The sequence below is a fragment of the Formica exsecta genome, unplaced genomic scaffold (genome assembly GCF_003651465.1).
Source record: "Formica exsecta isolate Colony F162 unplaced genomic scaffold, ASM365146v1 scaffold236, whole genome shotgun sequence".
Lineage (NCBI taxonomy): Eukaryota > Metazoa > Arthropoda > Insecta > Hymenoptera > Formicidae > Formica > Formica exsecta.
Genome location: NW_021849640.1, coordinates 108,301 through 129,435, shown reverse-complemented (window position 1 = coordinate 129,435; position 21,135 = coordinate 108,301). Strand labels below are relative to the sequence as shown.

Here is a 21,135-nt window from a genome sequence, read left to right as displayed (position 1 = left end):
CAGGAACAAGACCACGAGGTCTCGTTCGTTTTTTATGGGCGCTATTTGCAGCAGCAGCCATAATGGTGTCTCTGTAGAACGTAAAAAGAGAACGACACCGGTATCGTCTGCTCGTACAAAGATGGTAGAGATAGTAAAATCTACTTTTTAAGTCGTATATGCTTTCAAGCACGATCGATCGCAGGAAGATTATCACGAATTTCAGTTCTTTTTGCAGAAGTTGCGAGAAAATCTGCGAGTCAGCTGATCGTCAATTCGACTGAAAATCTTTCTGCTGTCGTAGTCTAGATAGATTTGTCATGCTACGTGCACTGAAAGCTAGATTATAAAATACTGCGCTAGTATATATAATACAATAAAAGCGTTTCAAACAAGAAAAAAAGGAACACTAATATATAAAAACTAATCTCAGCACTATTTCATGTATCAGGAAAATTTCTGAAGATAAGAATCGCTGATAAAACGCAGGATAATAATAAAATAATAATGTAAAAAGAAAAATATATAAATATGAGATATTTTTTGTCGTAAGAAAGTAAAAAAAAAATATTTCCTCGAAACGTTTATGCGATTCTTCCTGCAATATCGCGAATAAACGATAGAAGTTCGATAGAAAGTTTCCTTTCGTAACAACGTTAAATTATATCCAATCATGCATTATTGTGTGTTACTTCGAGCAAAAGTCAAAAGCCAATCAGACGTAGTTAGTTCTGCAGCATTCAATTTCTAAGTTGTCACTTGAGTCACATAATGTTTCAACCATGAGCGACAAGTTGCACCGCGCGCTAGATTATTATCGCACTTGTCCACAATGTCGGGGATGCAAGATCGAAGCTATATGCGAGTTCAGAACGATGGAATCCAATTAGTAATTCGCCTACAATGCTTCGCGGCGTAAAGCATGCGAGCGTGCGAATTAATGCTAGCGATAATGAGGAAAATTTGAAGTACGAGAAGAAAATAGAGAGAGAGTATTTAATACGATGAGAGTACAGATAATACAATAGAAAATATATTGATAAAGAGATATATCGCGGAAGATGCTACAAAAGATTCAAAGAGAGATACACACTTTCGCGACGTCAGAAAATCGAGAGACTTCGCGCGCCGGAGTAGATGGAAAAGTAAATTTCCTGAATGGGACGCGCGATATCTTTGCATCTCGTCCTCTTAACGGAGCGCATCCTTACGCCTCTCTCGAGAGAGTATTTCGTCCAAGGATACTTTAAGCGATCGTCCTTTATCGTGAATTAATGAGAGAGAGAGAGAATACGAAATTCGCGAGTACACGTGAAATTTTGGACCTGAGGGACGAACGTACATATAAATGCTTGATAATAATTTTGGCATTATATGTACATTCGTGCCCCGACAACTGGCTTAATTAAGGAACCTTGTAAGCCCGTCAAACGACGAGCTACGTATGAGAAGCATCAACAATGTACATACATTCGCCGACAGGAAATACGGACGAAAATACCCTATTCTCAAGGGGTAGGAAAAAGTGTGGGTCATCGCTATGAAAGCGTGGCTATGGCTTCAAACCAGTGTGAATTTCAAAGCGAAGCGGAAGAGGCTTATTAGTATTAATCTCTTGGAATAATTGTGACACTAGAAAGAGGAAGAGAGAAGGAATAAACTTGACACTGAAATATTCTTCAAATGCATAAAGTATATAATAGTTAAAAAAATTTAAGATAAATATTTATTAAAGAGACTACGCGTGCTTAATATATTTATTTCTATAATGTTTCATTAAAAGCTGGCTTTATCATTACGTTATATCGTTGAAAATTATTACAGTATCACCGTTTATACCGCAGGATATCAAAATTATCTCAATTGCCGCCATATTAAACTTTACGCGGAATATTTCAATTCATACGCTTGAATGTAAATAGCGTAATTATATGACGCAGCGTGCGTTGTGCTATTACGCGGAAAGTATTATACAAATTACTGGTAACAGAGTTATAAATGAAAGCAGAGTATATAATGTAGATAGATGAATATCAGGAGAAAAATAGCAGGATATACAAGAAATGAAATTCGCTAATAATAATCGGTTCGTTCGACTGAAATGTTTTTGACTAATGAGCGCTAATACTAAATGCTAATATGTCAACTTGAATTCGTATAATCTGAGTTTATGATTTAGGGGAAAAAGCATAATGAAAGATTTTATTGTTCGGGTGTTGCGTCAGTAAAATAATAAATCAAACTTGGCTTCTAAATTTGCAGTTTTTAATGCATACATAAATATATACAGGGTGTCTCACAATCTCCGTACAATACTTTAATAGTGTACTCTAGAGATAAAATAGAGTCAAAAATTTTAATACAAAAATTTTGAGGCTGCAATAGTTTTTGAGTTATAAGCGATCAAAATTTACAGATACACGCGTGCCGATCTGTCATCTGTTATTGATTTTACAAATCAGGTAATATTGATTTTTACTGCACAGCTGATTTTATTGTTTCTTATGTTTATAAATATTATGTTTCTCTCAGCTGATATTAACGAATGAATAAATGTTGTACGTAAAAAATTTAATTTTTTCTTAGATAATAATTTAAATGGTTGATTAATTATTATATTTAAATAGAAATATAAACTTAATATTTTCACACATTTAAGAAACGAAGTTTATTTTTGTTCTGATCGCGCGGAGAAATTTTGGTGGAAATGAATTTATTTATTTTATCTATCAGCAACACACACAATAACAGATGACAGATCAGTACGTGTGTAAATGTAATTACGAGCTTGAGGACGCAAATTCTACGCAATGTTATTAGCAAACTTTGATCACTTATAACTCAAAAACTATTGTAGCCTCGATATTTTTGTATTAAGATTTTTTACTTCATTTTGCCTCTAGAATACGTTATTAAAATATTGTATAAAGTTTGTGCGACACACTGTATAATAGTGATATTAAAGGACAAAAAAATATGTAAGTTAATTTACATCGTGCGCGCTAGACGCTTTATGCGACGAATTCTCATTTTAATAGGACGAAACGAGGCAAATGAGAACGAAAATTGCTCCGGCAGTATACCATTGTACGTGTTACCTGTACATGTTATGTACACACACATATATATATATATATATATATATATATATATATATATATATATACATTGCTATGTATTGGCTACTAGGATAAAACGCGAGGATAAAAATAAAATTTGTCGAAAATAAAAAACCTCGGTTTCTCTCGTAATATAGCGCGTAATTAAGTCGCCCTTTACAAAGCTCCGTCTGCGTCTCCTCATGAGTTAATCAACCTTGTGGGTTGATGATCCTCCCTCAAGAGGTGCAACCCTCCTTTTCTCACCGGAGAGAGAAACGGAGCGCCGTTGCATCCATCTCTCTTGCGTCTCATTCGACGATAAGGGCCGTTGGCCGGGGATTTTGTCGGACAAAAAACGGTACTTAGACTCTCGCCCCCTTTTGGGGCGAGTAACGCGTCGCAAAAAATAACGTCCGTGATCTATTTTTACGATCGTCGCCGAACGCGATGCTATTGCGGAGCCATAATCTTTCCGTTCTGGCTCCTGGTTGGCAGAGAATTCTTCAATTACAGGAACAAATGCGGCGATTATCCTCTAAAGTAAGTGTGAGTATTATATGAATAGAATTTTTATGAAAAAGGAAAGATTAAAAGGAGACTGCAAAGAGGGTCAAACGCTACAAAAGCAGATGATGTAATCAATTTGTAAAAACTATTGATATTCATTTTTTTTTTTTTTTTTTTTTTTTTTTTTTTTTTTTTTTTTAGAGAAATAGTCCAAATTCATCTCTAGGATTAATCAAGAGTAATTAATTGAAAAAGGCTTTTATAAAGCTTTCAAATTCTTATCTTAAAGATTAGTTTAAGCGTATTATATCAGTAAGTATATGTATATCTGCCATGTATACGGTGTCTTTTGCATAGATCTTAGATTCGTGGGTGACTTACTGGTGGCATTTGTGAGCACGCTTTTGCGAACTTGTGCTAGACATACCTCGTGGGCTACCTTTAAACAGAAGGATCTCTTTCATTATTACGCTTAACACGTCACGTATCGAGAGGGGAGGGTGTTTTTTTTTCTTCTCTAAAAAGCAATCGGAAATAATCAAATTTTCTTCGAGGATCTTCGTGCCGAGACATCACGCGAATATCAGAAAATCGGGTGATACGACATGATGGTGAAACGATCAACACGAAACACGAAACTTACCGGTGTGATATACACGTATGCAGACACAGTTACGTTTCGATATATATTTCCATCAAATATTGCGCATGCACAATGATACATCTCGTGCCCCGAGGTGTTTTCCCGAAACGACGGTTTCATTATAACGATCGCAGTTTACGAACATTGCAACTAGCACATTGCGTGTGGCTGTCCAACATGCTCTTTACAAATTAGGATTAATTATTTAAACAAATAAAACAATATATATATATAATCAAAACTTTTGTTTACCCTCGCTGCATTCGCGATTCTTGGAAAACAATGTGTATGAAGAAAGCATCTCGTGAATAATATCATATAAATTTACACGACACACATTATATCCATTGCATTATTCACTATCTATGCTACGCGCATAAAATTTTTAACAGAACATTGCAACGAGAAATTAAATATAAAATATTTATGGAACATCCAAAGAAGCGCATCTTTCTATACATCGCAAATATTTATTAAATCGATTTTCATATTAAGGAGGCATACCCATTTGCACCTTCGTACATTTTCTAGATTTTTTTTTTTGCAGCGCAACGATTTGATAAAAAGTTTTTTTTTACGATATTAATACAATATTATTAAGTACTTAAATAAAAATTCTCAGCTTTAAAAAAAAAAAAAATTTTTTTTTAAAGTTATGCAAATATTTGCAGATTTATATTTTCATGCACGGTGTGCATGAAAATGTTCGTTTATCATATTTGAAGTCAAAAATACAAGTTTTTTTTTTTTTTATTAAACATGTTAATAGCTATCTGCTATCCAAGTGCTTTCAAAATTTAAAAAAATAAGAAAATGGCAGCAGGTTGAAAAAAGTTTCGTTTTTTTTTAAATCCAACTTTTTTTATTTATAACAAAAAAATGGGGAATCGAATTAAAAAAAGGCTTCGTTAGCAGATGTGGAATCTTATTAGGAACTCGCATGCAAAATTTGAAGTCAATCCGTTGAACGTAACCCGAGTTTTCATGTACACCGTGCATGAAAATATAAATCTGCAAATATTCGCATAATTTTGAAAGAAAAATTTTCTTTAAGCTGGAAATTTTTATTTAAATTATTTAACTTTATATTAATATTGTAAAAAAGTAAAAAGTTTTTATCAAGACGTCGCGCTGTAAAAAAATTTAGAAAATGTACTCATTTTTCGAGAGTTTAAAACGGGTATGCCCTCTTAATCTGATTATAAAAAATCGACATATAAAAGAAAAAAAGATTTGATTTTCTTATATTCAAAGACGAATAAAAATAACGCAGTTTTTTCCCCCATGCGTTTATCGCTGTAAGAAAAATTCACAAAAATTGCACGGCGTCGACGATGATTATATATCCTAATTAAAACATCGGAACGTTTCATTGGCAAAGTATCGGTTTCCTCACGGTCAAAAGCGGTCGCGTTTTGTTCTCCATTAAATACATACACAAGCCGAGCTGATTGCTGTACTTCCAACGTATCCGCGCGGTGTATAAAGTGCACGGCAACGCAATAGGAAACTAGATGCCCCGGTCCGATAAACACGCGCATGCAAATTCCGCGCAATAACTCCTCCGCTACCTCCCCCCAATCGCGATTCCGTGCGAAGTTTTTCTCTTCCCTTTTCCGACAACCGCCCTTTGCACGGCCATCCAATTACCGCGCGTGATAAACGCGCGAAGAAAAACGGACCTGTCACCGCCGTGCGAGATCTCGCCGCGCGAATTTCGTTCAAATCGAAAATTAACGCCGTGACATAATCACGAATGGCTTGGAACGAATTATTTAATTTTTTAATTATTCGTACCGTTTATCACACATACAAAGTAGACACGATTAGAATTTTCCAATGCCTTTAGACCTTGTAATATTTTTTTTTCCCCGGACGTATTCGTGTTCCGATCCGTTTTCTGTAAATTACACGTCGCGAAACCGTCGATTCTCGCGAAAAAACCCCACGAACCTCACATTTAAGCCTCTACATGCAGATATTTATAATCACGACGACTTACTGGTCTTCTTGTACAGTAGAATCTCGAATTGATCGTGAATCTGGCCCTCGAGGCACTCCTCGATCCTGGCGATCGTTTCTTTGTCCGTCAGCTCCCCGTACATGAATCCACAGCGGCATGACTTTTGCATAACCTGGTGACACATAAAGAGAGAGAGAATATCCATTACAATTTATTCACTCACAGAACGTCATGTGTGTGTAGATAGAGACGTATAATATACACGTTGCTATTACATAGAATAAGTGAGATATATATCCTCGGGAAGAAAAGGGGGGAAGCAGATGATAAATGTGCGCGACGACCACACGGATGGTGGAAGATCGATTAATCCGCTTCATAATTAGAACAATCTGCCTATTATTAATATGCACTTTGCGCTCGTTACGTATTAATAAAGAGCGTATCGTAAGTTACGATTGGACAGTGCGAAATTTCCAACTGTAAGCGTTAATCGCAGAAACGGTCTACTATATTTGGATCTCGTCCACATTACAATAATCGACTCAAAAGCTCTCACGTGGTTGTAGTAAATCAAGAGCGTAATTATCATCAGAATTTTCGCGAATAAATTATACTTGTAAAAACTATAGTTTTTCTGAATCATCGCGATAATATAAAAATTTATATACGCGCGTGCGAAAATTATAACGTTAAAATAATCCTTACGGGACTAAATGACGTAAACAGAAGCCATTGTGAATAAAGTGCTTCCTTAAAATAGCGATCTTGCGGATCGATAAAGTCGATAAAGGTTGACCCGATTTGCGTTATCAAATGCCGACGAAAGCGAGAAACGGTCGTTCGTGCGGGATATCGGGTATAGGTGATACCGTGTGTTTTTTGACCTCGAAACAGATTTATTAATCCCGTAGCTCTGACCTTTAAATCCCGCGGCTCGCAAGCGCAACAGGAACGAAATAACTTCGATCCCAGTTGAATTAAAATCGCGCCGCGTGATTTTTTTTGTTTAATTGGAAATTGGCAAAAATAACAATGTACAGAAGTAACACATCTGTTAAATATATAAAAATTAAAAAAAAAAAACGGTGTCAAACTTCTGCGTTTTATTCTCACGCCGTTAATCTCGCCAAGCTATGATACTAAAGAGATTTATTTCAAATACCCGATGGCATAACTTTGATCCTAGTCGAATTAAAATCGCGCCGCGTGATTTTTTTTTTTTTAATTGGAAATTTGCAAGGATAACAGTGTACAGAGGTAACACATCTGCTAAATATATAAAAATTAAAAAAAAACTTCTGCGTTTTATCCTCGCGCCGTTAATCTCGCCAAGCTGTGACACTAAAGAGATTTATTTCAAATACCCGGTGGCGTTGAAATACACACGTTGCTCGCATCTCTCGCGCTTCAGCATCTGCGTATGAAAGAGCACGTAATAGCCGTATTACCCGTGTGTTAAAATGTTAGCTGCACTTTCTCGCGTGTATAAAAGTGAAAAAAAAAATATACGCCACTTTGAAAAAGAAACGTAGAAAAGCGTAAGCGCAATCTCGCTGACCGATGTAAAAACAGGCGAGAGACTCCCAAAGAAAACTTGAGAATTTCATGCGCGAAAAAATTCCGCGACTGTATGATTAAATTAAGCCGATTACGTCTTTGAGGCTGTTGAAAGCAATAGGATTAACGACGTTATTTTTCTTAATAATGCTGCCGTTATGATAGGAACAATTCAGACAAACTAAACAAGCGAAAGGTCACAAGTATGCAGCAGGTTTCTATTTCAGTTTCTATTTATTATTTTTACATTCAAATATATTTATATTTTTTATATTTTATATCTCAATCTTCCATTAAAAAATAAATATATATTTGTCGTAAAAAAAAAACTAACGAGAGTGAAAATGCACATTTATATCCTTGTGTCATCGCTATCACTTTTGTTCCTTACCACGCAAACCTTCCACGAAAGCATCCTCAATCCGGCTTCCAGTAATGGAGTTCGTAAATCTTGAATCCATGTGTCTTTCCGAACAATAGGATTTGGAACATTGTGGGTGTCTTACAGAAAGGGGATAGTTACTGCTTCGTCGCTTAGTCGAATAGAGACGCTAGAGACAAGTCGCGTCCGAGTCGAATAATCCAAAGTATTTTTGATCTAAGTGCAAGGGGTAATTTTTTACCTGTGTTTCTTGCATTGTTTGTCATTACTTTACGAGGTACTTTAAGCGTTACTTTGAGATTTCCTGTTTACCCGGATGATTTATAACCGTTCTTCCAAGGAAATTTCTTTCATTTCGAGCTTTCATTACGTATATATAAATACATCGGTATGAATATATTCAAATGGCAAATACGATGGTCGTGCACAATTAAACGTAGATGTCTTACATAAAGAAGCGAATAGTAACCGAGCAAGAAGGTTTAAGATCGCGAATAATAAAAAGATTCTACTTGAAGAGCGATTCTATTTATATTTGTGTACTTGTCAGCCACTGTGTGTGTTTTATCTCGTGTAAAAAAATCGTGCAACTTTCAAAAATAATAAATATTGGCAATAATAAAAGGTCGATAGAGTTAAATTATCAAATTCATCGAGTGTATGAGCGATCAGCCACATCGGCTAATTCGCCTTTAAACTCGATATCGGGTTTGCCCGATACGCGATACTATCTCTCGATATTTCTGGCTTTCGCACCTTACTAGCTAAAACTCTTATCTATAGCTATAAATCGATGTCGATGAATCAACCCTCGCTAGTCGTTAAATCCCGTTATCCACTCGCCATCCACGCCACTCTTTTGAACCAAGGAGAGTGGCAACGAATAAACGAGCCATTACTCACCATCAGATGAGTATCGAATAAATTTTGTAATATACGACAGCATAGAATGTTACAAACATGGATCGGTTCTTTAATCGGAGGATTTTAGAAAAATATGCAACGTGTGTCTTAAGAATAAAATATGTAGCGAAGCATGAAATTTTATTTATAGTCAATTTTATATAGTTCGAGATTATCCAAACCAGAGGTGGAAGGACGATAAAATATTTTTATACGTTTACTCTCGATGTTATAAGTATAAAATTTTCAAATAAAAAAAGTTTGTATGCAATGATGAACAAAAAAATATAAATATAATAATAATATAATTAATATCATGTGAATTGTTAGATATAATATCTCTTTATGTGTTCAATTTGTCGAGGGAAATCAATATTTGAATAATCCACGTCCGGGTAATTGGCAGTCTTGTAACTGATAGATTAAATACATTTGTGACGCTTGATATCCATTAATTAATTAATTAATATATGATATAAGAGAAAGATATACACACATATAGTTCACGCATTATGTGTGTGTATCGTCTAAATATAGCTCTACGAATACGTCTTCGCGATAATATCGGCGCGAAGTTTTTGAACAAGAATTTGAGAGAAATCGAGTATATGTTGTATTAAATAAAGTACTCATACCTCGGCGCGGTTGTAGCCGGAGATCTTGACGAAGCTCTCGTTGCAATAGACGATCGGGAAGTCGACGATCTGGGCGTTTGCCAGTAGGAAACTGCTGTCGGCTGTGAGGCATTATTCTCTCTTGCATAATGAAACGTGACACAGTAGCAAAAATATGCATTTCTCTTCATTTCTCTCTCTTTCTCTCTCTCCCTCGCATCGTCAACACCGTTTGTTCACGATTTCGTTCGTATTCTACAATTTTTCAAGAGAGAGAGAGAGAGAGAGTCTTTTTTATTTTCTAATCTTCTAAACTGTAACTTTATATATCGATGCACATTTATCTCTATCAATTGTTATAAATATAATTGCATGCATGTTTCTTGACACGATGCTTTATTTAATATTACGCATATAAATCATTGTCCGATGCGCGATGTAATCAAGAAAAATTACAATGTATAATAAATAAAATGAATATATATATTGATATTGCGTATAATAAATAAAATAAATGTAAAAGCTACATATTACATAACGACGAGAGAGATAGCGACAGCGAGAGTAATAATAATCGATGTCTCTCTCGTATAAATCTATGTTACTCGGCTAATGGGTGTCCCGGAAGTTTTTCAACGCGCGCTAGAGTTCATTTAGAGTTTCCCGATAAATTACGAGCGAGGGAATTAAACAAGAGACAGCGCCTGCTTGCTTGCTCGGATGCTTATAATGCGTAGTTTCGCAAAAGCGGAACGAAAAGAGTGTAAGGCGAGCCACGCCTTACCGTGGTTATCCAATTAGTCGCCGAATTTAATTAGCGTTCAACGAGAGGCGATCTGCTTGATGATGTCGAAATAAGAGCCTCGATCAACTTCTATCATCTTAAAACGAATTTGCCATCGAGAGGAAATCTCTCATTTTATCCTGCGCGAAAGACACATGTATAAAATTAATGACGCAATTATTGCCGGCCGGATACAAATTATAACAGCTCGTTAAAGTAGCTCGACACGTAACAATCCCCCACATTATCATATAACAATCACAATTATTATTATTATTATGCGCGATAAATGTTATCGCGATTGACACGAAGCGATCGGCACGCAAAATTCGTGGGTGATAATCGGATATCTCGGTTTCTCTCTCGCAAACACCGATTTGACACACAAAGTTGATTCATAAAATTTTAAATCACCGCATGTCTCCGTCATAATATCGAGAAGAATTCGCAAGGATCCCGAGATGCGGGAAGGATGCGCGTTATTCCGTCGACTTCGTTTACCAGGCGTCTTTTAAATCGTAAACGAAGACGTCTAAGAGGGTTCTCGTTGCGAAGCACAATTCTCGCTTGTTCGCTAACAACCACCGACGTCGTCGCGATTCCACGACAAACAATGACAGTCGGATAGAAGCGAAAGCTTCATTTTTATACGACAGCAAACATTGAAATAAAATCACGCTCGCGAGACGAAAATGTACTTTTTTTTTTCATTTTCTGACAAACTATTAATTGCATACCATCGAGTTATAGCACCGATATAAAAATTTACAATCGTTTGTCGCGATTGTAAATTTTTTATAGTTTAATTATATATAAAATTAATTATATATAAAAAAATTGGACAATAATTATTATAAAGTTAATTAAACAACTTTTATAAAAATGGAATAAATAATTAATTTAATTAACGTTATATCTTAAATTAAAGACGATTCAAACTTACTACTAACAATAAGAAAATATCGTCGGGACTTTAACATAAGCGATTAAACAAAGAAGAAAAAAAGAGATGTCTCTCGTTGATTTTTAACGAACATCGCATACCGAGTCTGGGCGAAATAGCTCGGTAATATGAATCCGTATCCAAGAGTAGCGTGGCCGTATTTCTGTCCGCCGTTCCCATTCTTTCTCGAGTTCTAACACAGAGAGTCGGATGCACTCCTCCGAGCGTATGATCTCTGAAGTGGATCCTGTTGCATTCAACGCGTTGTGAAATAGTATATGTACGATCCCCCTATGTGTATGTATGTGTGTTGCACGGAATACGTATGCGTGTATACATACATGTACCGGGTGTATCTGTAACATTTGCAGCACGAGCCGGTCGTCGACACGGAGGCTTTCAACGACTCTACGGAGAGCTTTCGAGGGGATACTCGATCAAAAGTGCCTCCTTGTAACATCGTCGACCTCTTCTTCCTCCCTACCCTTTATATCCCGTCTTCCTTTTCCCCCTAAGCCTCCTCTTCGTCGTCGTCGGAACGAGAATTCCCAACGAGACTTAGTTTGTGTGTGGACTTTATACGACAACTATCTACACGACAACGCCTTCGCTTTACGGTTGTTCGATGTGCAAGAATACAAATATATGTCATAATATCATGGAAAATATTGCGAGACTAATGTGTAACGATATTAAAAAATATTAGAAACTTGCACATTGCTTCCTCATCATTTTATCTTACAATGCTTATACTGCTTTAAGCATGCGGATTTTTCAATTTTTGCTTTCTCATAGAAGAAACTTTGTGAGCGAAATAAAAATTAAAATGATTTCTTTCACCGATCCTCACTAAATTCAATATCAAACATCCTTTAATAATACTCTATTCATGTAAAAAAATTTAATCCGATATCTCAAATTTTCTGAAAGTTACAGCGTGTAAAGACATTTTTCAAAAAATTCAAAATTTTATAAAAAATGAACCCTTTCACCGGTACTCACCAAATTCAGTACCAATCATCCTTTAATAATATTCTATTCATGTAAAAAAATTTAATCCGATATCTCAAATCTTCTGAAAGTTACAGCGTGTACAGACATTTCTCAAAAAATTCAAAATTTTGTAAAAAATGAACCCTTTCACCGATATTCACCAAATTCAGTATCAACCATCCTTTAATAATACTCTATTCATGTAAAAAAATTTAATCCGATATCTCAAATCTTCTGAAAGTTACAGCGTGTACAGACATTTCTCAAAAAATTCAAAATTTTGTAAAAAATGAACCCTTTCACCGATACTCACCAAATTCAGTACCAACCATCCTTTAATAATACTCTATTCATGTAAAAAAATTTAATCCGATATCTCAAATTTTCTGAAAGTTACAGCGTGTACAGACATTTCTCAAAAAATTCAAAATTTTGTAAAAAATGAACCCTTTCACCGATACTCACCAAATTCAATACCAACCATCCTTTAATAATTCTCTATTCATGTAAAAAAATTTAATCCGATATCTCAAATTTTCTGAAAGTTACAGCGTGTACAGACATTTCTCAAAAAATTCAAAATTTTGTAAAAAATGAACCCTTTCACCGATACTCACCAAATTCAATACCAACCATCCTTTAATAATACTCTATCCATGTAAAAAAAAAGGTTGTACAAAATATCGCGTACATACATACACACACACACACACGCGCACACACACACACACACACACACACACACACACACACACACACACACACACACACACACACACACACACACACACACACACACACACACACACACACACACACACACACACACACACACACACACACACACACACACACACACACACACACACACACACACACACACACACACACACACACACACACACACACACACACACACACACACACACACACACACACACACACACACACACACACACACACACACACACACACACACACACACACACACACACACACACACACACACACACACACACACACACACACACACACACACACACACACACACACACACACACACACACACACACACACACACACACACACACACACACACACACACACACACACACACACACACACACACACACACACACACACACACACACACACACACACACACACACACACACACACACACACACACACACACACACACACACACACACACACACACACACACACACACACACACACACACACACACACACACACACACACACACACACACACACACACACACACACACACACACACACACACACACACACACACACACACACACACACACACACACACACACACACACACACACACACACACACACACACACACACACACACACACACACACACACACACACACACACACACACACACACACACACACACACACACACACACACACACACACACACACACACACACACACACACACACACACACACACACACACACACACACACACACACACACACACACACACACACACACACACACACACACACACACACACACACACACACACACACACACACACACACACACACACACACACACACACACACACACACACACACACACACACACACACACACACACACACACACACACACACACACACACACACACACACACACACACACACACACACACACACACACACACACACACACACACACACACACACACACACACACACACACACACACACACACACACACACACACACACACACACACACACACACACACACACACACACACACACACACACACACACACACACACACACACACACACACACACACACACACACACACACACACACACACACACACACACACACACACACACACACACACACACACACACACACACACACACACACACACACACACACACACACACACACACACACACACACACACACACACACACACACACACACACACACACACACACACACACACACACACACACACACACACACACACACACACACACACACACACACACACACACACACACACACACACACACACACACACACACACACACACACACACACACACACACACACACACACACACACACACACACACACACACACACACACACACACACACACACACACACACACACACACACACACACACACACACACACACACACACACACACACACACACACACACACACACACACACACACACACACACACACACACACACACACACACACACACACACACACACACACACACACACACACACACACACACACACACACACACACACACACACACACACACACACACACACACACACACACACACACACACACACACACACACACACACACACACACACACACACACACACACACACACACACACACACACACACACACACACACACACACACACACACACACACACACACACACACACACACACACACACACACACACACACACACACACACACACACACACACACACACACACACACACACACACACACACACACACACACACACACACACACACACACACACACACACACACACACACACACACACACACACACACACACACACACACACACACACACACACACACACACACACACACACACACACACACACACACACACACACACACACACACACACACACACACACACACACACACACACACACACACACACACACACACACACACACACACACACACACACACACACACACACACACACACACACACACACACACACACACACACACACACACACACACACACACACACACACACACACACACACACACACACACACACACACACACACACACACACACACACACACACACACACACACACACACACACACACACACACACACACACACACACACACACACACACACACACACACACACACACACACACACACACACACACACACACACACACACACACACACACACACACACACACACACACACACACACACACACACACACACACACACACACACACACACACACACACACACACACACACACACACACACACACACACACACACACACACACACACACACACACACACACACACACACACACACACACACACACACACACACACACACACACACACACACACACACACACACACACACACACACACACACACACACACACACACACACACACACACACACACACACACACACACACACACACACACACACACACACACACACACACACACACACACACACACACACACACACACACACACACACACACACACACACACACACACACACACACACACACACACACACACACACACACACACACACACACACACACACACACACACACACACACACACACACACACACACACACACACACACACACACACACACACACACACACACACACACACACACACACACACACACACACACACACACACACACACACACACACACACACACACACACACACACACACACACACACACACACACACACACACACACACACACACACACACACACACACACACACACACACACACACACACACACACACACACACACACACACACACACACACACACACACACACACACACACACACACACACACACACACACACACACACACACACACACACACACACACACACACACACACACACACACACACACACACACACACACACACACACACACACACACACACACACACACACACACACACACACACACACACACACACACACACACACACACACACACACACACACACACACACACACACACACACACACACACACACACACACACACACACACACACACACACACACACACACACACACACACACACACACACACACACACACACACACACACACACACACACACACACACACACACACACACACACACACACACACACACACACACACACACACACACACACACACACACACACACACACACACACACACACACACACACACACACACACACACACACACACACACACACACACACACACACACACACACACACACACACACACACACACACACACACACACACACACACACACACACACACACACACACACACACACACACACACACACACACACACACACACACACACACACACACACACACACACACACACACACACACACACACACACACACACACACACACACACACACACACACACACACACACACACACACACACACACACACACACACACACACACACACACACACACACACACACACACACACACACACACACACACACACACACACACACACACACACACACACACACACACACACACACACACACACACACACACACACACACACACACACACACACACACACACACACACACACACACACACACACACACACACACACACACACACACACACACACACACACACACACACACACACACACACACACACACACACACACACACACACACACACACACACACACACACACACACACACACACACACACACACACACACACACACACACACACACACACACACACACACACACACACACACACACACACACACACACACACACACACACACACACACACACACACACACACACACACACACACACACACACACACACACACACACACACACACACACACACACACACACACACACACACACACACACACACACACACACACACACACACACACACACACACACACACACACACACACACACACACACACACACACACACACACACACACACACACACACACACACACACACACACACACACACACACACACACACACACACACACACACACACACACACACACACACACACACACACACACACACACACACACACACACACACACACACACACACACACACACACACACACACACACACACACACACACACACACACACACACACACACACACACACACACACACACACACACACACACACACACACACACACACACACACACACACACACACACACACACACACACACACACACACACACACACACACACACACACACACACACACACACACACACACACACACACACACACACACACACACACACACACACACACACACACACACACACACACACACACACACACACACACACACACACACACACACACACACACACACACACACACACACACACACACACACACACACACACACACACACACACACACACACACACACACACACACACACACACACACACACACACACACACACACACACACACACACACACACACACACACACACACACACACACACACACACACACACACACACACACACACACACACACACACACACACACACACACACACACACACACACACACACACACACACACACACACACACACACACACACACACACACACACACACACACACACACACACACACACACACACACACACACACACACACACACACACACACACACACACACACACACACACACACACACACACACACACACACACACACACACACACACACACACACACACACACACACACACACACACACACACACACACACACACACACACACACACACACACACACACACACACACACACACACACACACACACACACACACACACACACACACACACACACACACACACACACACACACACACACACACACACACACACACACACACACACACACACACACACACACACACACACACACACACACACACACACACACACACACACACACACACACACACACACACACACACACACACACACACACACACACACACACACACACACACACACACACACACACACACACACACACACACACACACACACACACACACACACACACACACACACACACACACACACACACACACACACACACACACACACACACACACACACACACACACACACACACACACACACACACACACACACACACACACACACACACACACACACACACACACACACACACACACACACACACACACACACACACACACACACACACACACACACACACACACACACACACACACACACACACACACACACACACACACACACACACACACACACACACACACACACACACACACACACACACACACACACACACACACACACACACACACACACACACACACACACACACACACACACACACACACACACACACACACACACATTTTATAAAAAATGAACCTTTTCATCGATTCTCACCAAATTCAATACCAACCAGCCTTGAATAATACTCTATCCATGTAAAAAAAAATTTAACCCGATATCTCAAAAATTGCGGAAGTTAGAGATTGTACAATATATTGCGTACATACATCATACACACATACACACATACATATATACATACATACATACAGACATTTTTTATAAATATGATTTTTCAACGTTTTGGAACATTTTAGACACATTGGCATAGAAAATTCGAAAAAAAATTTTGTCACGAAAACAAAGCTTCCTCTATGAGGAAGCAAAAGAAAAATATCTACACGCAAAACAGTTTATTATTGTAAATAATAGTTAGAGAATATATATTACAAAATTGAAACTAATTCATTTATCAGATGTATCAAAGCATTCATCTATTATAAATAAATTACATTTTACATTATTCGATAAATGCAATATATAAAATATAATAGAGAATAATATACAGCTTGTATAAAATATAATAGAGTAGAAGCTACTTGGATACTAATGTGTTTAAAAGCTATGAGAAAAGAATTTTTAATCCTTTCAGTGTATTAGAAAATATGTGACTACATATATATCCTATCTTGTGAAGTAACAGAATTTATGAATATGTATGAGCGCGAAAGATGTGCAACAAAAAACTTTACATCCCGAACCATTATATAAAATTTCGCGTTATGTGCTTTTTATGTTTTGCAAAATTTATAAAGTATCCCTATTTTACTTTAACTACGTGATAAAAATAGAATTTTATTTTATCATAATAAATTGCTTATATAAATGATTAACTGTATTCGTTTTATCTGCAAAATCCCTGAACAATATTTACCATTCTGTACTCGTACAGATTATTTCGTTTATTTAATATCTATTTACTTGGCAGATCGCGATGATTCTGATCAATATCTTAATCCTAAATGCATAATAAATAAAATTATTATTAAAAAATTTTAAGAATTGAAAATCATTATATATGATCCTATATGCATGTATGTAGTCTTACTTTCAAACGTTGTTACATCCCCTTTAAAATCTTCCTATTTTAGTTGAGGACTTTTACGATGGCCAAATTTATCGTTGAATTTTTTCAGAAACATGAAACACAACCTTGCAATTCCAAACCTGATACGTATAGATTATACTTCTCATTCCCAATCGCTAATTAATTACAGTGGTAGTCGTGTAGCAATCTTTTATCGCCGCACTATAAATGTTTCCTTCCAACTTAAGTAAACAAAGCTATAAGGTAGGATTCGCAATAATATATATACATGTCAAAATCATAAATATCGCGTTCAATTAAAAATTCTAGTACGTTCAACATTTTCTCGAATTGATTCTACAAACTTTTTGAAGTGTTATTTTTTAATATTTTTAAGTTTATTCTTTATCTACAATTTTATAACGTCTCTCTCTGTCATTTTCTCTCCCTTTAGAAAAATTATTATTACAATTTATCTTGTAATTATAATTCTTTTTCATTAAAAATTTTTCTTATGATTGCAATAATTTTTATAAATTCTTTTATTGAATTATAATATTCTTCGTGTCTTATTTTAAAGAAAAATCTCGTCGTAAAGGATTGAACAGAGGAAGAGAGTCTCAAAACAATGACACACCTCATTAAATTACCTCGAGGTTCGTAAATCAACACATGGACGATGGCGTCAAGCCGCGATACCTTCCATTAAGGGAGAGTCGGTGGCTTTCATTGCATTATCTCCCGCGTAGCGTTAATCGAAGAGAGATTATTGGTATGCCGTCCATTCGTTTTCAATTACAGCGCGCTGCACAAAAGCCCGAATAAATTTGATTAAAAGGAAAAAGAAAAAAAACCTCACCCGAATAGAGATTAAAACAAAATTTCAATCTATATATCCGTTATGTACAGCAGCTAATGTTTTCTTTTTTTACATATGCAGTTCTTACTCAACGAAAATATAACAGAATATTTATTATTTATATGTGTGTGGCATCGATATTTTAAACAAAACATTTCACGATTTTTAAAAATGTGTTCCAGAAAATTATACATTTATTTATTAATCATTTATTACATATCATTTAAATATCAATAAGTGTAATAATTTTAGATTATATGTTGTATTCACAGACTCTCTCTTGCTTGGCGGTTTATATACAGCAGCGCGAGTCAGCAGCTTAGTTACATTTATACTTAATCAGCTTGTGTGATCAATATCCGCGCCATCGGTGAATAGGCGAATCATCATTATTTCGGAAGAGAGAGAGAGAGAGAGAGAGAGAGAGAGAGAGAAAGATATTGGTCGTGGATATTCGGTATGCATTAAACATGGGAATGCATTTCTGCGGTGTTATGCACGATAAATTTCAACGTAACTAGCTCTGATTGCCATCAACGTGCCAACAGCA

At 38.6% G+C, this 21,135-nt stretch overlaps 1 protein-coding gene across 1 annotated transcript in view; it reads right to left on the bottom strand.

Moving 5' to 3' along the window:
• The window catches only part of LOC115235859 (potassium voltage-gated channel protein eag), a 102,175-nt gene that overhangs the window by 20,944 nt on the left and 60,096 nt on the right, over window positions 1-21,135 (bottom strand). The window contains exons 3-5 of the mRNA XM_029807927.1: window positions 9,674-9,774; window positions 6,233-6,365; window positions 7-71 (exon numbers count right to left, since the gene is read on the bottom strand). Of these exons, the coding sequence (XP_029663787.1) occupies window positions 7-71; window positions 6,233-6,365; window positions 9,674-9,774 (299 nt within the window). The remainder of the gene's footprint in view (window positions 1-6; window positions 72-6,232; window positions 6,366-9,673; window positions 9,775-21,135) is intronic.